This window comes from Cydia strobilella, chromosome Z (assembly GCF_947568885.1).
Source record: "Cydia strobilella chromosome Z, ilCydStro3.1, whole genome shotgun sequence".
NCBI lineage: Eukaryota > Metazoa > Arthropoda > Insecta > Lepidoptera > Tortricidae > Cydia > Cydia strobilella.
The window spans coordinates 33744894-33768131 of NC_086068.1; the positions used below are offsets into that span (position 1 = coordinate 33744894).

Genomic DNA, 23238 nt, shown 5'->3' on the forward strand with positions numbered 1-23238 from the left:
TCCAAATTTGGTTACGATTGGTTAAGTTTTGGAGGAGGAAACAGTCGAGTACAAAACCTCGATTTTTGAGATTTTTACGCAGGATTTTTCGCCTACGCTGCAGTTGTCCTTATCGTACTAATTTTAGGGGCGGGGTCAAGTTTCTAAATACGTACACAGACAGAAAAGTGATGGGCAATAGTCGATATTGAATGTCGATAATCTAGTGATGTGATAAGATCGATAAACCATAACAGTCGCGATTTGCCTCTTAGTAGGCGAAGTAAGTAAAGCGAGTATGCACTTTGGCCTCAGGGGATATCGTTTAATACTATTTATTATTCCTTGGTTCATACAAAGCTGAGCTGACGCACTAGCTACGAGATTAAGTCCTGGCTACCCCCCAAAAAGGAAGGGGAAAAGTCGGTTTCTGCGGTCCAGTTTGCCTCTATTTCTACCTATCTGTTGATCATGATCTATGAGATCAAATTTGGTATAAATTTTGTGTAAATTAGGGACGAATAATTTATTTTAGAAATAATAGTTTCACATTTTCATATACAAATCTGAATATATGAACGAAACATTAAAATAAAATAAATATTTAAATGTCGCTCCCAAACAACAAACGTGATTTTTTTGCCGTTTTTTGCGTAATGGTACGAAACCCTTCGTGCGCGAGTCCGACTCGCACTTGGCCGTTTTTTGTTAATAGCTTTTGAACTTTTTTTATGTGGGAATAAATTAACGCTTCGAATACATTTTTCTAGACATCATTCCGAATCCAATGAGGTATCCTATGTATTTTTAGGAATTAGTATCTCTATTAGTGGCAGCCGTACAGGCCCAATTTCAATGAAAAACCGCAAATCGATGTACAGGTTAGCCGTTTGGCACACGCATACTAAGAGGTCAAAACAAAATTTTTGACACTAAAATTCCTAAAAAAATCCCTTTTTTTTGTTAATTAAAACAAATAGAATTTTCAAAACATACCAAGTTTGGGGTCAAGTTAAAGGGTTAAAGAGGTATTTTCCGTTGGATATATGGATATTACGTATCATTGTATGATTAATATGTACCGTATCTGCAGTACAGTTCCATAAGTCTCGTAAAATAGGTATTGAAGTAGATTGTGTCACTTTGTATTGAAAAAAAAAAACTAAATAAAATTATTTTTAAAATTGCTTTTTTGGGGTTCGATATGAGGATATCACTTATCATTTGTGGTATATTGTACAAAAAAAATCATCCATATCGTAACTGGAGGAGTCCAAACTTGCCCAGGTAGCAAAATGACGTCAAATGACGTCAGCGACGTCATAATGACGTAATAATGCCGTCATTATGACGTCGCTGACGTCATTTTACGTCATTTTGCTACCTGGGTTGGTATGTTTTGAAAATTATTTTTGTTTCAATTTAAGAAAAACCGGCCAAGTGCGAGTCGGACTCGCGTTCCAAGGGTTCTGTACATTACAAAATTTAAACAATGTATTTTTTATATGAAACGTGAGTGAAATGTCTTTAAAAACCCGTAGGGGTCGGATCAAAAACTAAGTAATTAAGTCCGACTCACGCTTGACTGCAATTTCCAATAGATTTTCCTGTAATCTTTTGGTAAAGATCTATTTTGTGTATTTTTTTTTTAATTTTGGACCCAGTAGTTTCGGAGATAAAGGGGGGGAATGATCATTTTTTGCCTATTTACTTGAATAACTTCTAAATTATTTATCCTAAATTATAAAAAAATGTATTAGAGATTCTCACAATGAGCTCTTTCATTTGATATATAACACGATATAGTTTAAAATACTTTATTTTTAATTTTCTCATTTACCCCCCAAAAGTGGCCCCCATGTTTAAAATTCATTTGTTTACGTTACATGTCCGTCTTTGGGTCACAAACTTACATATGTATACCAAATTTCAACTTAATTGGTCCAGTAGTTTCGGAGAAAATAGGCTGTGACAGGCGGACAGACAGACAGACAGACAGACAGACAGACGCACGAGTGATCCTATAAGGGTTCCGTTTTTTCCTTTTGAGGTACGGAACCCTAAAAATATAGTACATACCTTAATATCAAAACCGTTTGTCAGGTCGATAGTTTATTTAGTCAAACAGTCCTATGTAAACATCTTTTTGCATAACTCCTTATTCGCTAAGAAATTTGATCTATGACATACATCTTTCTTGCAATTGTTGACTTTGTGATGATAGCTAATGGAATTTTTGCACCTGAGCCAACATATTGGTCTAGTTGTTTCGGAGAAAATAGGCTGTGACAGACGGACACACAGACAGACAGACGCACGATCCTATAAGGGTTCCGTTTTTCCTTTTGAGGTACGGAACCCTAAAACTGGCTAAAATGTAATGATGTGGTATTTTCAGAATCGCTTCAAAAAGCCCTTTCGTATGATAGATAAGAGAAGATTACGATAGGTTTGAAAAAAATAAATTATATAAAAAAAAGGTTTCAGCATTCCCTCCTAAGGGATTTTTTTAGGAACTGCGGGTCAAAAATTTTGTTTTGACCTCTAGTATACGTGTACCAAACGGGTAACCTGTACATCGATTTGCGGTTTTTTATGCGAACAGCTTACACTATATTTTTCACCACCTTGAACGTATTGTAGACTAGACTATTGTCCCAAATTGGGGTTTCATATTTATTCCGAGCAGAATTAGCTCTTCAAACATTTTTATCAAAATCTGACTCATAAATAAAAAACGACGATTAATAAAACTGTATAATTACATCAAAGTAAGAAATATCACATGTCACATGTTTCTTTGTTATGATATTTTATCTAACCTGAGGCTATTTTTTTCTATTCCACGTAGCCGGAGAGCGGCAAATTTGTTTTTAATCACACTTGCTCGAAAAGATCTTATTCTATGCAGGTGTACTGAAGGTAAAAGGCCTTAATGTTCCCGCGGGAGTTATAGCTTTCTTTTTTAATTAGGTATGTCACTAATTCATACGAACCAAGTAAGTTATAAGTAAAGTACTTTGTTTAAAGTCAAGGTATAAGGGAGTTTTACTTTTAAAATAGTTACGACTATAATTTAATATTTTTGTTTATATTTAAAAATATTTAATTGGATTAATTTAACAGCCGTTATCTTGTATGTTTTTATACAACAATGTTTTCTTGTATGTCCATGTTATGTTATGTTTTTTTACTCTTCTTACCTCGAAATGTTAATTAGATTGCAGGTTGTAGAAGGATATTGAATTCAGTTACTTAAAATCAAGGAGTTAACCACAATAACAGGGAATAAGCAAACGCTTAGTGGTGGTAGCGAGCGAACGAGTTATAATCGATGAATAAAGTAAGAAAAGAACTGGTTGGTGTGTGTGGTATTTGGTATGCATAGCTATAGCGTAGCGGGCCGGCCAGCGGAGGCCGGCGAGGAGCGGAAAATGCGTTCGCGTCTGTGTGCGTGCACCACACACACTGGGATAGCCCCTCGCTACGCGGTACCGCCCCCGTCAGAGCGACGGCGATATTCAACTTGAAATCTCAAAATTGAACCCGGGCTCACCTCCTGTTGGCTCTTAAATACAAAAGGACGAACTTGAAGGAAAACAAAAACTTATGTCATATCAGACCAATATGCAAAAACACCGTGACTGTGTTGTGTGGATGTGATAAAAGTAACTAGGAATTTTGTTTTTCGTGTTTCGTGTGAGGGTGTGTACTATTTTGTCTTGTGTTTGCGGTGCGGCTTTGCGGTGAGTTTAATAAATAAATAAAAATTCACAACCTCGAATCCATTTGAAAAATGAACTGCAGTTGGCGTCTATCGGTCGTCAAGATATTCGTAATACCGAAAATATATAACCGGGTTAACCTAGACTTCAATGACCGGGTGGACGAAAACCGACATCTATTCGTATTTTGCGACGGTTAAGAGGCCGTAGTCGATTTTGGAGCAAAAATTTTAAATTGATGGATTTAGTCGTTGAAATTATACACGTTTTGTTACGTAATATCTAAATAACAGGTATTGGTTTCTATTAGCACGTTTTCTCATCTTGCTTTTAATAATGAGGTCGCGAGCGTGCGTCACCGGTAATATATGAAGAGAAGGGGAAGTTTTTAAAAATTCATCAAAAAATTATGGTGGTAAATTATACAAATTGATGTATAAAAATAGTTTCAGCAAATATTGTAGATTGAACAAGTATCCAAATTACGTTGAAATTAAGTCTATTTTCAGAGCAATTGTAACTTTTTTTTGAAGTAATTTCTGGAGAAAATTGAATTCGTTTAACTTTTATTTCCTTGAACTCTAAGTCATATAACAAAAATGTAATCTGATAAAGGTCAAGTACAGAATATGTGTAATACAAATTTACCATTTTTAGCAGTCCAAACTACGAAATTTACAAATAAGAGCGACAAAATCAGTGCTTTACGCGTGTTTACCTAAACGTCGTTCAGAAAAAGAATCATTACTAATTTAGTGAGTCTGTTTTCAAAAAAAAATATCTGATAAAAGGCAAGATAAGAAGACGTGCTAAAAGAAACCAGTACTTGTTATTTCAATTTGGTAACAAAAGGTGTACAATTTCATCAACGAAATCTATCAATTTTACATTTTTGCGACTAAAATCGACACCGGCCTCTTAATAGTATGTTTAGTTGTAGTCTTTTTACTGTTGTGAGTGAACTCCCATAATGTAAAGTCACCAACCGCCGCTACTCTAGACTACGTGCGTGAATCGCGGCGCGACTTCGCGGAGCGAACAAAGTGCGACGTTGACGTATCTATGACTCCACACTCGCATAAGTCGCACAATTTCAAGGCGATTTCGCAGTTTTGTTCGCGGCAAGATGGCGAAAAAGTCTTAGCTGATCGAGTTTAACTGATTAACTAATCATAGGTGATTTACATGTTTTTCCACTTTGTTTTGTTGTAAACCCGTAAATTATAGCTGCATAATATAATATAATCAAAATATAATTAATATTCATCTTGCCACAGAGGAGCCTAAATGCTGTGTAATGTGGAATCTTGCAAGTCAAAGGAGACGCAGGCTGAAAAACCGACAAAAAACGGGGAACAAGCGCGAAGGCTTGAACATCTGCGAAATTGACGCCACAAACCGCAGACGAAAGTCACCCTAATCTACTATGCAACAAGGTTCAAATTAAAAATAAGGAAAATGGATAGTGGGGCTTACGAGGCTAAGTAACTAACCGCTGGTGTTCCTCAAGGCGAAGTGTGGGATGTTCATCAAGAGTATGACTCAACCTCTGGTCTCATCATATCACCTATATGCAGACGATCTGCAGATATACGCTGAGGGTAGCATCGACGAGCCAGTCATTGATTAATTAATTCAATACAAAAATGCTTGTGCCGCACAGTGCCGCACACTGATGGAATCCCGCCTTTAGAAATATTTTTAGTCTCCGCAGAAAATATTTCGTCGCTTCGTTATCAACTTAATTGGTTACCTATCCGCCGCCGTAGAGACATGCGTTATCTCCATATCTCTCCTTTTCAAAATACTACTCATTCCCTACCCTATTCCACCCTATTACCTCTCTGAGAGCAGAGCTTCAAGTTCCTGGCAGACGATAGTGACCAGCCAGCGACTACGTTCTAAGTACCTATGTTAAAACTTGAATTTTGTAGAATCAAAATGCCGACGAAGCCGACTGTATATTTGTTTCGGATTTGGGACTCCCAAATCCCAAATTGGGAGGGAAACATCTATATATATATTACGCGAGGCCGATTTTTGTTCATCCCATCAGATCTACAGTTATGGTCCGATTTTGATAAATGATATGTCATTAGATTCGTCTCATGCTGGAGAGTTGCATAAAACTCCTGGATTTTTAATTTTTTTCTGAAAAAATACTGAAAAATTAATTTGAAAAAGTTAAGTTAATTTGTGAGTTTGACCACGTGACATGTAATCCCTATTTTGACTCAAGATGTCAAGATGACCAAATATTAAAAAACACGAATTGCACTCAAACCTGTAGTAAGTTGTTCAGCATTATGAAATATTATTTTTGAGGGCAACATAGTATCCGCAACACTTAAAACATGTACGAAAATACACAAATAATTTTACAGTTTGTTGACAATGAATGACAGTAAACATATTGTGTCAACTTTTAAGGGGACTATTATGTCAATACTCTAAATTGCCAGGTTGTTTTCATTTTAAAAATGTTGATATATGCAAACTTTTTTCGCATACCTATTTAACATGGAGACTGTATAAAGGAGCCAAATCTCTATTTATGAAAAGTGTCCATCAAAAAACAGTAATTAGGCAGCGCCACCATACACCGAAATACTACCAAAAACAACCTGCGTAATTTGGTCGGGTTTTTTGTTGCCTTATATGGTTCATGTTATACTCATATCCCAGAGCCTAACTAGCGCCACCGGAGAGATTAGGAACTATTATTTAAAGCTGAAAGCGATCACTTTTGCAACAATTCTGCCATAAGAGATTGGCATCCTTTCTATACCATCCATACTATTTAAAATGTGGAGAACGGTCAAGTGCGAGTTGGACTCGTGATCGAAAGGTTCCGTGTCACTACATATGCATATTGACTAAATGTAAAAAACCGGCCAAGTGCGAGTCGGACTCGCGCACGTAGGGTGCCGTACCATTATTATCTTTAAAAACGGCGAAAAAATCTAAACGATCGACCATTGACGGCTGTTATGGCTATCAGATCTACAGTTATGGTTCGATTTTAATAAATTATATGTCATTGGATTCGTCTCATGTTACAGATTTGCAATAAGCTCTTAGTTTTTTGGTTTTTTCCCGATAAAGTACTAAAAAGTGAATTTGAAAAAATGTACCACGTGACCTTTGTTCTGACTTGAGATTGAATTGAACTCGAACCTGTATCCAATGTATGTAAGGTATCCAGTATCCAATCCATTTAAATATTTGTTTTGAGACTGTAACATGCATACACCACACTAAAAATTATAATAAAACAACATAAAATTTTATTATTGTGTTTGACAAACATGTCAGACATGTGTTTTCTTTTCTTTTCTTGATGGACTTGAGGGCGGTGTTGCCCGTAGCCAATGTCACGTAAAAGGGTAGGAACAAAATAAATGCTCTTAGAGCACGACGCTGTTCGGTGGTTGTTGTAGTTGTCTCGTAAAACCGATAGCTGGATTTTACGAGAGGCACGTGGACTACCGGCCGTTGACTCCAAAATGGTGGTTAAACACGCTTTGAGATTAATTCTCCATTCACTGCACACTACCACATTAGATTATTGTATAATAAAGCTATCGATATTACACTTTAAACAATATTAATGAGCAAAAAACAAAGGAATTAATCACGAGGCTACTATCAAGATGGCGTTCGAACCGGAAGTCCCCAGACATGTGTTATCCACATCGTACTCATCAAGATGACACATGTTTATTTTATTGTTGCTTTGGCACATAGAAGGTAGGATCCTATAGAAGCTTAGTGGCCTACCGCGTGCGCCTGTGAGGGACAGAATTTGCAGCTTACCAGGCCACCATAAACCATACAAAACGGTGGGGAAAAGCATCTATATTTATTTCAAAAAGCACGTACGGCGAGAATTGTTCTCATGAGGATGTTAAATGATGTCGGATCTTTAAGGTAACCGGTCAGCCAATTTTCCGCATGGGGCCGCGACCTTGGTGCGGTGCGGCATATGTGCGATCGTGTGTAAAAGCCGTAACAGACTACCGCACCGCACCGCGATCTTGGAGCGCCACACCCATAAGTGAGAGCGAGAAAGAGAATATCTCGAAAAGCCGTATTGATGCGGTCAAAATATCTCTTTCTCGCTCTAACTTATAGCTGCGTCCTTAACGTACGTACGGTGACCACCTTGCACACTATCGGTACGTGCGCCGCACCGCACTAAGGCCGCGGTGAGGTGTGGTAGTCTCTAACGGCTTTTACGATAGTCTGTTAAATACTGCTATAATATTTCTTTCCCGCTCTAACTTATAGCTGCGTCCTTAACGTACGTACGGTGATCAACTTGCACACTATCGATACGTGCGCCGCACCGCACCAAGGCCGCGGTGAGGTGTGGTAGTCTCTAACGGCTTTTACGATAGTCTGTTAAATACGGCTATAATATTTCTTTTTCGCTCTAACTTAAAGCTGCGTCCTTAACGTACGTACGGTGACCACCTTCCGCACTATCTCTTTCTCGCTCTTACTTATAGGTGCATCGCACAATGACCTTGGTGCGGTGCGGCGCTTACGGTGGGCCGCCGTATGCTGAGAGCGAGAAAGAGATATTCTGACGGTACCAAGGTCGCGGTCCAGTCGTTGTACACTTTCAAAAAAGTCCAAGGTAGGTCCAAGGGCCTGACACTCTTTGATAGAGAAAGATAGTCTTATTGCGATTCCTATAAAAGGAAAGAGAAAATAGTGCCATCCGGGCATTTTGTCATGGTCGGGTTATGGCATCATAGTCATAGCAAGGAGGCGATGGCGAAATACCGAAATTTATAAGAGTGAAAAAGAAAGCAGGCTTCTCGAGCAGGCGTTTTACGACCATAGGGAGTTATTCTCTAATACATAGTGTAAGACGCTCTAATAATAATAATGCTATTTGTAATATATTTTATATTAAGGTTGACATGTAATTAAATATTGGGGCATTTCACGTCAAGCGGGCAGCAAAAAAATTGTCAGGTTCTGGATTTTGTTCATAGTTGGATTAATTGGACCTATATGTGAACTAAAAAATTTGGCATCATTACTTTTTTAATATATTGCTTCGTTAAAAATTTATACGCATTTAAAAAAACTACAAAATTTGAGGAACGGATTTTTTAAAAATTATTATTGCAATTCTTTCAATGGATTTAATAATAACTAAATAGTGATTATTTGAGAATATTAGTTGATTTCCTTGAAAATTTATAAAAAAAAGTTTTTTTTATCTTTTTTTCATATAACAAACCGGAAGTTAGTATTAAATATCTTTTTTTTTCCAACTTCGCATTTTTTTATATTTTTTATTTTTACACAGTAATGTAGCTTATGGTGTACTAATGTCCTATAAAAAAAATTATAATGGCATCTCGATTGGTTTTGAAGATTCATGAAGTAATTCTAAAGTACTGCGCGACGCTCCGTACTGAGCGGTAGTTCTATGTGGCAGTCTTTAATGGGCAATTACGGGTTTTTTTACTTTTGCGTAACGGAATTAAAGCAATAAACAATATTTCATCGGTTAAGATGTATAAAAGCAAATCATGTTTTATTCAATCGTGCCTTGTAGCGCTATCTCTGATCAACCATATCTTGGAACTGAAAACAAAACGTTTATGTTTTAACAAAACGCTAGAGGTAACTTAATAACTATAGCTAGGTTTAGACGGGTTATGTCACATGCTTAAGAGGTCACTTTCGAGTTAGGTCACGTTCTGAGGACGTCACTTTCTGTACGTCACATTCTGAGTTTGTCACATTCTGAGTTCGTCACATTCTGAGTACGTCACTTTCTGAGAACGCTACTTTCTGAGGACGTCACTTTCTGAGAACGCCACTTTCTGAAGCCCTCGCTTTCTGAGTACGTCACTTTTATAGCATAGTAAGATTAAAGCGTATACCTGCATGAACAATGGATACCAGCAATCATATACGCTTAAATATTACTTTGCTATAAAAGTGACGTACTTAGAAAGTGACGAACTCAGAAAGCGAGGGCCTCAGAAAGTGGCTTTTTCTGAAAGTGACGTCCTCAGAAAGTGGTGTTCTCAGATAGTGACGTACTCAGAATGTGACAAACTCAGAATGTGACGTACAAAGTAACGTCCTCATAACGTGACCTAACTCGAAAGTGACCTCTTAAGCATGTGACATACCCCGCCTAAACCTAGCTATAGTTATTAATTTACCTCTAGCGTTTTGTTAAAACATAAACGTTTTGTTTTCAGTTCCAAGATATGGTTGATCAGAGATAGCGCTACAAGGCACGATTGAATAATACATGATTTGCTTTTATATATCTTAACCGATGAAATATTGTTTATTGCTTTAATTCCGTTACGCAAAAGTAAAAAAACCCGTAATTGGCCATTAAAGACTGCCACATAGAACTACCGCTCAGTACGGAGCGTCGCGCAGTACTTTCGAATTACTTCATGAATCTTCAAAACCAATCGAGATGCCATTATAATTTTTTTTATAGGACATTAGTACACCATAAGCTACATTATTGTGTAAAAATAAAAAATATAAAAAAATGCGAAGTTGGAAAAAAAAGACTATGTAATACTAACTTCCGGTTTGTTATATGAAAAAAAGATAAAAAAAAACTTTTTTTATAAATTTTCAAGGAAATCAACTAATATTCTCAAATAATCACTATTTAGTTATTATTAAATCCATTGAAAGAATTTCAATAATAATTTTTAAAAAATCCGTTCCTCAAATTTTGTAGTTTTTTAAATGCGTATAAATTTTTAACGAAGCAATTTATTAAAAAAGAAATGACGCCAAATTTTTTAGTTCACATATAGGTCCAATTAATCCAACTATGAACAAAATCCAGAACCTGACCATTTTTTTGCTGCCCGCTTGACGTGAAATGCCCCTATTACCAGATAAAGTGAATATTAATATGAAAAAGGATTATGCTGCCATACACGAAACTGTCAATACATGAATATGTCTTTCTCTTACCCCTGGTCGCTCGGTTTCATGTCTATAACTACGTGTATATACTAAGTCTATTATTAGGTTAGAGGGTCTACCGCGAAAACCGAAATTCGCAAATTGCGGGGATCTTTCTCTTTTACTCCAATGAAGGCGTAATTAGAGTGACAGAGAAAGATGCCCGCAATTCGAACTTCGATTTTCGTTGTTATAGCCCAGACACGGAATGTTTGTAAAATGTTTGCAAACTTCAGTCTCTAAACTCGCGCACCGAGGATTCCGTACTTTTTAATATTTGTTGTTATAGCGGCAACAGAAATACATCATCTGCGAAAATTTCAACTGTCTAGCTATCACGGTTCATGAGATACAGCCTGGTGACAGACAGACGGACAGACGGATAGACGGACAGACGGACAGACCGACAGCGGAGTCTTAGTAATAAGGTCCCGTTTTTACCCTTTGGGTACGGAACCCTAAAAAGCACGAATATCTAGGATTATGAGCCAAAAATCGGTAGAATAAAAACGTCGTTTTGAGCAAGTGTGTTGAAAATATAAAATTATACATTAGCCCCATGAAATTTTAGGCATGAGAGCGAAATGGCAAGACAAGAAAACAACGCGCAGAAACCCAGCCAAGGACGAAGGCCGAGCTGCGGGAATGAAGTGCTGTCATGCGGATCTTTTCTTTCTACCAAAAGTACGACTTCATTACTTTTTAGGGTTCCGTACCTCAAAAGGAAAAAACGGAACCCCTATAGGATCACGCGTGCGTCTGTCTGTCTGTCTGTCCGTCTGTCACAGCCTATTTTCTCCGAAACTACTGGACCAATTAAGTTGAAATTTGGTATACATATGTAAGTTTGTGACCCAAAGATGGACATATAACGTAAACAAATAAAATTTAAACTTGGGGACCACTTTTGGGGGTTAAATGAGAAAATTAAAAAATTAAGTTTTTTAACTATATTGTGTTATATATCAAATGAAAGAGCTCATTGTGTGAAACTCAAATGTATATTTTTTATTATTTTAAAATAAACAGTTTAGAAGTTATTCAAGAAAATATACAAAAAATGACCATTCCCCCCTTTATCTCCGAAACTTTTGGGTCTAAAATTTTGAAAAAAATACACAAAATAGTTCTTTACCTATAGATCACAGGAAAACCTAATAGAAATGTGTAGCCAAGCGTGAGTCGGACTTAATTACTTAGTTTTTGATCCGACCCCTACGGGTTTTTTAAAGACATTTCACTCACGTTTCACATAAAACATACATTGTTTAAATTGTGTGATGTACGGAACCCTTGGAACGCGAGTCCGACTCGCACTTGGAAAACAAAACTACTGCACCAACAACTACTACACATCAACAACAGCACATGAATGCCTGAATGAATGAACATTTTATGAATCTTTTTATATGTAATGTTTTGATAGGATACTTTATGTACCCATTTTTATTGCTCTTGAGTTTTTTTATTTCATTAAGCGTTCAGTCTTAGGCTGCCTGTCCACATGAGCGGAGCGAGGTGGCGGAGCGATGAGCGAGGAAAAAATCCACCGATTGAATGGCATAAAATCTCCGCTCTGTAATTTTAATGAAATTCTATTGCTGGATTTTTTCCCCGCTTACCGCTCCGCTCCAGTGGACAGGCAACCTAACTTTTAAAACCATACTCTAGCGGCGTTTTGACGCCGCAACGGGTCTCTAGTTATAATATATTGTAGAACAATCGCTCTTGGGAAGGGTGTATAGTATCGAATGCTACTAAAATCCAAAGTTTCCAAATCTTTGCATTACGAAACTTGTACTAAGTATATCATAAGTAATAAAATATTTCCGCGATAGAATGTACTCGTAGTTGGTAGATGCATGAGGCTGGTCGGCGCGGCGGCGGCGGCGGCGCGGGCGGGCGTGCTACCGACGGCGTGCGTCGGCGATGCGGTCATAGTCGGCCAGGGTCTGCGGCAGCGGCTGGCCCGCGGTCTCGGGCAGCAGCAGCGCCACGGCGCCGCCCGCCAGAGCGGTCGCGCCCACCAGCACCAGCGGCAGTTCCCCCCACACGCGCTCCTGTATTCAAACACAACATCACCCACCAGCCACCCCACTATTAGGTGAATCCTTCACTATGCGGATATTAAAGAAAACAGTTTTTTCCAATTCTTGATACGACTGATAAAAATCACTCAATTTTAGACTTACTGCAGTCAATACTTAATAGTTGGTAGAGCAAGTACGAGTATGTGGACTAAATATGTGGTTCTGCTCATGAGTACACGAATATTAAAATTAATTGATGGTGTAACGAGGTCACAGATGTTGTTTACAATTACAACCAGCGATTTACAACATAAATATAGGATGGCCCAAAAATAAGTTGTAATTTTTTTTACTACGGCATACTGTTGAAAATTGTATTAAACGTTTTTAAGTTTGTGTATCAAGGCTAAAGGAGAATATTTAGAAAATAATACGTTTTCTTTTAGTTACATTACGGTAAATAATTTAATTTTTGATGACATTTTATAAAATAAAGACGTAAGTAAAAAAAATATTCCTTAAAAATTTTTGTCAAAATTTTGGGCCACCCTGCAGTGCACTGAACTAGCAAGCGAGTGTGAAGGTGGGTCAACAATATTTTCGTTGTCTTGTTTCTGACCACTCTGTCACGCTTCTATTTTTATCTTTTTTCAGATAAATAAAAAAAGTTGAGTGCTGTTGCATGTCTTTCTAGCTGTAGATTATAACACTCTTGAGATGAATAAAAAACTTAATTTCACCCCATACAAAAAGCACCACTCCGTCGCATTTTTTCGGGACAATAAACAAGACAACGAAAAGAATTTTGATCCAGGTGCCACAAGAAACGTCAAAACCCGTCAATTATGAACTAAGATAAGACTACCTTACATACCAAATTTCAGCTTCCTAGGACTTCAGGAAGTACCCTAAAGGTTTTGATGATCATCAGTGAGTGAGTGAGTGAGTCAGTGACGAAATCGGGTTTTTTTTAGATATGAATAAAATCTAAAGTATGCAATATAAGCTAAATAATCTAAACTATGCAATTGAATTTTAGTATGCTTACTAAGTCCACTATTGACATCATATTCCGAGAATTTTGTGTATCTGGTATAATCCAAACCCAAGTTTTGAGGGTTCAAAAAACAACGAAGCGCTTAGAGAAAAGGTAGGTAGTGCCCTTGCGTTTCGCTTTACTCGTCTTGACGGGGGCACTGCCGTGCCCCCAGATACCAAATTTCAACTAAATCGGTTCAGCGGTTTAAGCATGAAGAGGTAACAGACAGACAGACAGACACACGTTCCCATTTATAATATTAGTAAAATTAACATAACATCGTTAATATTAATTAGTATATTAAGTATTAGTATATTAGTATGGATGATGTTTGTAGTGGTTTAATCGGTAGGCTTGTGGTTTAATGCGGTGGTACCATTTGGTAGAAAGCATGAAAATTGGCATGTTATGTAGCTTGTGCGGGCACGACAAAATTCACAAAATTGAGGTGGAAACAAGCTGTCAAGAGAATGTTTCCCCTCCTGGATAAGCTACATGCATACTAAGTTTTATGTTTTCAGTAGGATGGGACCATACCTTTGAAATTTGTTAGGGCTCTGAGAAGTACAACAGCAACTGGAAGCTGGGAAGGTTTGTGAGCGAGACAGGTCGCGTTTACACCCTATCGCCGCATCGGGTTGCGGCGCCGGCGTCAGTGTGATAACCGCCTAAATTACATACGGAATAAACGAGGAAGGGGGCCAGCATGGCGGCGGCGAACCCGCTGACGTGCACGAAGGAGGCGCCCGAGGCGCGCACGCTGGTGGGCATGAGCTCCGGCGTCCACTGGATCACGGCGCTGTACGCCATGTTACCCAGGAACCGCGCACCCATTGCCATCACCACAGACGCCACTCCTACCGCACACAATAACTATATCTATTAAGTACCTAATCATTTTAATCGACGTACCTAATAAGGCACTCCTCGCCATTTAGCTCTTAGCGTATATTTTTCACAACTTTACGCATCCTAGGGATCTTGCCATTCGGGCTCGAAGTTCAAACCAAACTTGTAAATTATTTTTTCTCAAACATGCTATGTAATATTGATATTACGTTCTTTATATTAGCTGGCTTCCCGGCTGGGAAGTATCACGTCTCAGGCGCGGCTAGACGAGAGGTCTGTAATGAAATTTCATACAAAGTTGCAGGCCTAGGCCGGGAAGTGGCTTTTTTAAATTTCCATTTCACATATATTTGTTACGCAGCATCATGGCATTCGGCCATAAAAAAAAACTATAACCAATATTTGGTTTTTGGTTCGGAATGACATTCTGCCAATACGACTATTAAAAAAAAACAATAAACGATATTTGATATATTTTGCAGTTTTATTTGTATAGAATTTCCAAAAAAATCATAAATAAAACATTATTAACAAATTCCAATAATATTGAATTGCAAATTTATAAATTAATTTTTAACAAGCAGAAACGTCTGCGATCGATGCTATTAAGCTTAGAATAAATTTCCAGGCCGTGAGTTCAAGTCTCACCCAAGGCAGTAATTTTTGCAAATTTATAGTAGGTCAAACCAAATTGGCAGTAAATAAGAACAAAAAAAACTACTATATATTATATATATTTTTTTAATCGTTTTGGAGGTAAAGTTGAACATTTTTCATTCTGTAATTATTTTTTATTGGATTTATTGTGCGTTGTCGATTGTGTTATTTCATATGAGTTTCGACGAAAATATTAAATGAATTCCTGTTAATTATATTTCATATTTAAGGCAACGATGTAAGGTAAAAGGTAAATGAAGGTATCAACGCCCCCCTTAAGGCAATTTTAGAATCGACCATAGTTTTTAAGTATACAGGTTGCCCTCAAATATACTTTTCCCTTTCTATATGCTAATATTATGTTTATAAAAGGTAATTATTAAGTTACTTGTACCTAAATAAAGGATTATGATGTAAAAAATATTTTTTCACCTCAGCAGCTCGAACAAGCCTACTTTCGTCACTCCCTGAAGTGAGGAAAGTGCGACTTTCCTCACTCCAGGGAGTGAAACAATGTAGCTTTTTAATTTCGTAGGTATCGTGTCGTATCGTATCGTATCTTATCGTATCGTACATATTATAATACTTTTTTTCTGTTTATTCTGTGTAATTCGAAATACATTTTAACCTTTAATATGTTCTCACTACTGAGGTGAAAAATTATGTGTGCAACACGAGAGCAAAGTTATTTTACATCTCGTGTTTATGAGTCCCTCGCTACGCTCAAGATTCTACCTTAGAATCACTCGCTTCGCTCGTGATTCAATTATAGAATCTTTCGCTTTCTCGGGACTCAAAATAAACACTCGCAAGAAAAACCAACTTTCTTGTTGCACAAATAGAACCGTTTTTCATCCGAAGGGTAAAAAACGGATATTTAGGTTCCTGCCGAAGCTTGAACCACATATGAGATAACACCCTTGTAACTCAGCCCTAATTAAGGAAATTTATCAACTTGCAGCGCCATCTATCGCGCCACTCAAGTACTAATGTCGCCCGGTTGCTAGCGCGCGGCTGCTTTCTCGTCAGTACCATATGTATAAGCCGGCAAGGCCCTTAGGCGTGGTTCAAGCTTCGGCAGGAATCTAAATATCCGTTTTTTACCCTTCGGGGGAAAAACGGTTCTATTTAGGTGTCCTTGCCTCCCGCTTGAACCACATATGAGACGTGTTTAAACCTCTGCCGGCGCTGGCCCGGGCGTACTGTGACCTCTGTATAGTTATAATATTTATGCAAAAATCACATAATAAGAATATGGGCTTGAAATATATTCCGTATTGATATACCAAAAGATTGTTTGCGTCAAACCTTAATGACTAGAATTTCCTCATTTGTAATTATCGATAGATACGACAATCGTTAGCACTGACTGGCAACATAACTAAAGTTATTCATTGCGACTATGTAAGTATGCTGAATCACATCTGAAGCTACGCGAGCTGTGATGCTTGCAAAGTGAACCCCATCGAGTGAGTTTTATATCAAACCCCACCCCACTAGGTGAACATGATAAATAGGTTATGTTGTATAATGTAATGATAATTATTATTTTACCAAAAAATAATACTACTTGTCTACTGCTTAACACAATGAAATATAGAACTGCCGATCCATCCAAAAATCTTTTTCAATTCGTAACTAATTGAAAAAACCCTGGGTCCTCTCTGATTTAAAGTATTTTCTATCAATTAAATGTAAATTGGTAAGTATAGGTCAGATGTAATGTAATATGTATTTTAATATGCACGAATAACTAAATGTTTGTATTTTTAGACATTAATAGTTATTTACTATACCGGCTTCATTTGTACATAGCCCACTACATAATGACAACAAATTCCGTAAATGTGTTGAAAATTATATGTATACCTACATAATGTGTTTATTTGCGGAAATAATTGAATTGTATTTCGAATCGAGTACTGCTCTGCCTGAAAGTAGCGTCAGAAAATGAAGAAGAAAATACATCATTTCACGATTTAGCACTTTAATATCTAGTAACAACTTTCAGCTAGTAGTAGTTTCAACTGAGCCGATCATACATCCTTATTGATTGGTTTTAGGTGAGGGTTGCTTTAAAACAACCATATTAATGTTAAGCTATGAATAGTTAATAATTCTTATATGAAATGGTAGGCTCCTATTTATTTTAAGTGTCAATTATGCTGCTAAATTTACTATCCACAGATAACTGAAAACATGCCATTAGGCTGGTACCGCTTCAACTGAGCTTATATTAAATACTTATCAGTCATGCAAGCGAATGTAACGAATGGCGAATGAACAGAATTGCTGAGTACTGACACGCAGGTGACAATCGTATGGTGTTGATGATTGTAAATTTAAAGTGATGCTGACAACTCCAGTTGTTGTGGATGGCATCTCTCCATGATACTGTGCGTTTACTGAAGATACGTCTACCAGGTAGAATATTTTAGAAGATATTTTAATCATTGAATCATTCAAATGAGTTCACCTATAATCTTTAGGTTTGGCATTTTATGTTGTTTAACGTTCACTCTTTCTGGTGGCGAATTGATTCCCAAAATGAAAATTTTATGGTTCGCGCGCTGGTAGTGGATTGTACAATAGTTTATTGTTAGTCTTAGCACACTTCGTGAGTTTTTTATTACTTTCGTACCTATACATACGATCTTCTAATAAGAGCGTAAACACCTCTTGGCTGATCACGGAAGACTCTTTGAATAAGAATAGACGAAGTGAAAATATCCACTTTAAATTGTAGCGCAACCTATTAAAACCAATTGCGAAACTTTCGTGAGACTAAGACAAATTACATTACATTACAGTATTATTTGTTTATGTCCACGGGTCGAGCTTGATAACGTAATCTAATCTCAAATGCTGCGCTAGCGCCGTCGCGCGTGTGGTGCCGTGGCACAGTTCCTATTGACCCTTGACACGTGTAGATGCATTCATTACCAAATATTAATTTTGATAAGAGATTTAGCAATGCAAGGACGTTGTATGTTGTTTATTGACTTTCATGCAATTGTGCCATCAGGCAGGGTATAGTGCTACAAATATTTATTTACCGCTACTGTAATCAGTTTGACATATACTCACAAATAAAAACACTTTGAACTTTGTATATCAGTTGAATTTAGACTGATTTTATTATCCTGAAGGAACCCTAGTACTAATCTGTCATCATGATGCCCCCAAATAGACAATTATTTGATGATCTAGGCCTTTCTGCGACATATTATTTGTCACTTCGTTGACGTAAAGCTGATATATATCTAGAAATCTCATATTTACTATATTTAATGAATGTATCATGAATATATAAATATATGAATTGTAGTTGTCTTCACAAGTAATGCTGTAATTCGATTAGCAGCGCGTCTGCCCTATATCCAAGACACGATGATTTTGTAGGGTACTACAAACCTACAACACTACTTGATTGCATTGACGATGGTGTTTACAATTGCGAGTACATGCCATACGAGACCTGTTACAACAGTATGCTGTAAGCCTTGGACTGCTGTAAGCCTTGGACTTCTACCTTTCAGTTAAGCTTGTAGTACTTAGATCTGGCAATGACAACAGAACTAGTGTTGATTTTTAGAGTACATTGCACTCTATTTAACCGGCGAGCATATTGTAGTCATGAGACACTACTAGAATCATATTCGGCTTAGATCTTGCGCGATCCTTTGATGAGCGTTCTAACGTTATTATCAAGCCTCTGATTCCGTGCACTGGTATCTATTTGGGATTTGACCTAGTTGACTCGTCTTTTTAAGGATGTTCTCTTTCTGGTATTCCTCTAAGAATATTACATATTATCTTGAACTTGGGTGCATTTGGCCTAAAACGCTGTATGCTAAAAGCATGTGACTACTTCGTAGGAAGGGAAACATCTCAACTAGAAATCGAAAGAAGGGTTTGTATTTCCGATCCGTGCTCTTTTCGAATCAGGTATCTGCTATCGGTGACTGCCTGCAAATATTTTCTAAATATTACTCTTGTATGTACGTTTGCGTACGTTGTACCTTTGTATGTACATATAATGGCTTGCCCCGCAATCCACATGGTTTCAAAGATTTTGAAGTGATTTCATTTATTTGTCTTATTGGAAAATCAAACAAACTCTCGGAGCAATTATTTATTGTTTTTACATGTGTAGTCGTTTGAGTTAAAGACTTCCAAGTTCATTTAGATACAAAGCCGTGGACCATGGCTGTTGGTTCGACGGTTTAGTTCCCTTAGTCGGCTTCACTAATTTAATTCGCGATTTTTCGGTACACAGGATCAGTAACTCCACTAACTGAACTACCGAAAATTTTTTTCATAAATTCTTTCTTTATTTACACAAAGGGAAGCTTCGTTAGACCTATAACATCTACCACTAACGAAACCGATGTTTCCACTCCTATTGATCAATCATGGGTGACAATGCGGAAGGCCATATTAAATTAGTATTGTAGTCCTTTTAGTCATTCTGTGAAAGCACCTCCTACAAATACCATTCCGTTTCCGATAGTTATATTAATAGTAATAGAACTCTTTGAAATGGAACTAGAACGTTTGCGGTCAACGTATTATGATTTAAAACCCGCTGCTAAGATAATCTTCCAAAGTGGAGCTCGTTACTTACAGCATTTGAAGCTGAGTTTACAAGTTTCTACCTGATTGATGTGAATAGAGCATTATAAATGCTATTGTTAGTTCGGCCTTTTGAACGGAATGTGATAGAAGGTATGTTTTTTACGTGTAACTCTTAGTTCTGTGGTCTCTGCGTGACAGCTACTTAGTAGACGTTTTGAAATATAGATAATTTCTAGACTAGCGCAAAGGTTTCTCTTTGTGACAGGCCGCTATTTTGTAGCTATAGACTATAGTCAACATTAGAAGAGGATACAGGAGATGCTTTAGTATCCCCAAAAATACTATCAAAACCTGACTAGTCATTCAAAAGAGGGATTAAGTGCGATGATTTGTATTTGTATTGTATTTGAATTTGTATTTTACGTGTATTGATATTCCTATTCAGAGGAGAGAGTTTTAATCTTCTTTTCTTCTTTAAAACTGATGTCGATTTTCCTTACCTCCCCCTCTCTCGTTTTCGTTATCAATTTCGCGCCAAACCTGCCAATAGAAATTTAGCTGCTCATCGTCCTAAAAGGTGACACACAATTCGATCGATGACGTAGACTAACCGGGTCGCACATGGGTAATACCAGGACCATGCAGATCTTTAAAAAAATGTGAGTCAGACCAAGCAGACATCGAACAATAATGCGACCAATAAGACGTCCGCCACCGTATTTATGGTAGAAAATGAGACAACGGTTGTTTGTCTAACAAGACAACGTCATTTCATTGTCATTTCAGAGGACGATACGATGCCGTCTCATAGGACGACACATTAGGGTCTCACGATAGGACAAAATGTCGTTTTATCGAACAACGGAATGTAGTTCTACGGGGCGACGCAATATCTTCTCACGGGACGATACCACGGGATGACGTGATATCTTTCCACAGGATGACGTAACTCATCAGGATGACGCCTTGTCGTTTTACCGGACGACGCTTGGCGTTCCACAGGGATGCCAAGTCGTCTCACGAGACGACGCTACGTCGTCTCACGGGACGACGCTATGTCGTCTCACGGGACGACGCTTTGTCGTCTCACGGGACGACGCTTTGTCGTCTCACGGGACGACGCTTTGTCGTCTCACGGGTCGACGCCATGTCGTCTCACGGGACGACGCCATGTGGTCTCACGGGACGACGCCATGTCGTCTCACGGAACGACGCCATGTCGTCTCACGGGACGACACTTGTCGTCCCAGAGGCATAAGTACCAGTGTACTTTTTATTACGGTGCCTGTAGTAAGGTCACTGCGTCTCGTCGCTGGGCCACGGGCACCGAGCGGAATGTCATCGGAATGATGAATGTCAGAGATGCCATGTCGTCTCACGGGGCGACGTCATGTCGTCTCACGGGACGACGCCATGTCGTCTCACGGGACGACACCATGTCGTCTCACGGGACGACGCCATGTCGTCTCACGGGACGACGCTTGTCGTCCCAGAGGACGAAACCATGAGGCATAAGTACCCGTGTACTTTTTGTGACGGTGCCTGTAGTAAGGTCACTGCGTCTCGTCGCTGGGGCATGGGCACCGAGCGGAATTTCACGAAGTCGGAGTTATTCAAAATTCTTCCACGTCCCACAGGACAACGCCATGAGGCATAATTACTTACCCGTGTATTTTTTATGACGGTGCCTATAGGAAGGTCACTGCGTCTCGTCGCTGGGCCTTGGGCACCGAGCGGAATGTCACGAAGTCGAAGGTATTCAAAACATTTTCACGATTTGAAATTTCTCGATCTTCTTTAAACTTGCTTTGTAAACGTGTTGCTCGGCTGAGTTACAAAAGCGTACTGACGAGAAAGCAGCCGCGCGCTAGCAACCGGGCGACATTAGTACTTGAGTGGCGCGATAGATGGCGCTGCAAGTTGATAAATTCCCTTAATTAGGGCTGAGTTACAAGGGTGTTATCTCATATGTGGTTCAAGCGGGAGGCAAGGATACCTAAATAACTATTTGAAGTTACTGAGTCGATTGTTGCTATTGCCGATCCATAATAATGGCTGTGAAGCTATAAACGATTTTTAAGCAGCTATTACCGATCCTGATAAGAGAAGGTATGTGCCCAGCAATGAGACGTATATACCTAAGCTGGCGTGGCGACATAGTTTCCATAGTGGATTAATTTATAATTAATTTGAAATTTCTAACATTTTTATAGGGAGATTAAAATTTACTATTTCCAATATGAATGAAAATTTTTCAGAATTTTCTAGGAACTTTCACGCTTTGCTTAGTTTGGGGAGATTGATCTGGGTCAGTTTGAGTGTGTATTTATAATAATAGCTACCTGTCATGTTACAAAAGTGTATGAAATGAAATTACTTATATATCTACGATCGGTAATAACTTCTTATGGTTGCTTTTACCGATTTCTATGAGTCGGTGATAAAATATGTATGTACGTATTATACGTTGGGCATTCAAGAATAAAATCATTATTTGAATAAGAATTCGCCGGAATAAAATCGAGTTGATTTTATTCCCGTCAAAATTATTCCGCTAATTTTGGCCGGGACTAATTCGTATGTGACAAAATTGAATGGGAATAACTTATTCTTATTCAAATAAATGTAATCATGATTTTTATTCCAAATAATATTCCTGGAATAAAAATGTGGTCTGGGTCTGGGTACCGTATAGGCGTTACGTATACGTGTGTTACCACGACCCGGGCTTTTATTAAACCTGATAATAATATGCTCCGTTAACAATCGTTTGTACGTATTAGTAAATCATAATTATGTGAATTAACTCCACAATTAAAAATTCTAAACCGGCAGCTTCAATGTAGTAGACGTACTACGTAATTGTCGTAATTCCTGTCGTTGACTCACTTGGTACAAGGCATGTCGTGGTACGGGGGTAAAAAACTGTGACAACTAGCTATTGTCGTCTTCGTCATTGCGTTTATGCATGGAGGTTTGAAATTAACTAACGAGTTTTTCTATAAATTTTTGACATAGGTGACAATTTCAAGTGTTTACGTCGAGTTGTCAAATTAAAACGAAATTCTTAAAATTGATATTCGTTTTCTGTAAAATAGTTTTCGACGCACGAGAATTGTCTGATATGCTTTTAATTTACGGCGAAACACGCGGAAATGCAGCTCAAGCCTTAATACTTTATCGCGAACGCTTCCCTAATAGACAACATCCACACAATGCTCGGGTGATAACAACGGCTCACTAACAATCCCCATGTGCTCCGAGAGACTGCTCATCAGTACCGGTGGACAGTTAACGTGTGGGCAGCCATTCACAATGACAGGATCATCGGGCCTATTTTTATTGATGGGACATTAAACACGCGTAGTTTCTTAGATTTGATAAATGGTCCACTCATGGACTATTT

The 23238-nt window shown here is 38.1% G+C and overlaps 1 protein-coding gene across 1 annotated transcript in view; it reads right to left on the reverse strand.

Annotated features, from left to right (window-relative positions):
• Positions 1–12572: 12572 nt before the first annotated feature.
• The window catches only part of LOC134754791 (solute carrier family 22 member 3-like), a 59867-nt gene continuing 49201 nt past the window's right edge, over positions 12573–23238 (reverse strand). The window contains exons 10-11 of the mRNA XM_063691157.1: positions 14430–14605; positions 12573–12739 (exon numbers count right to left, since the gene is read on the reverse strand). Of these exons, the coding sequence (XP_063547227.1) occupies positions 12587–12739; positions 14430–14605 (329 nt within the window). The 3' untranslated portion in view covers positions 12573–12586. The remainder of the gene's footprint in view (positions 12740–14429; positions 14606–23238) is intronic.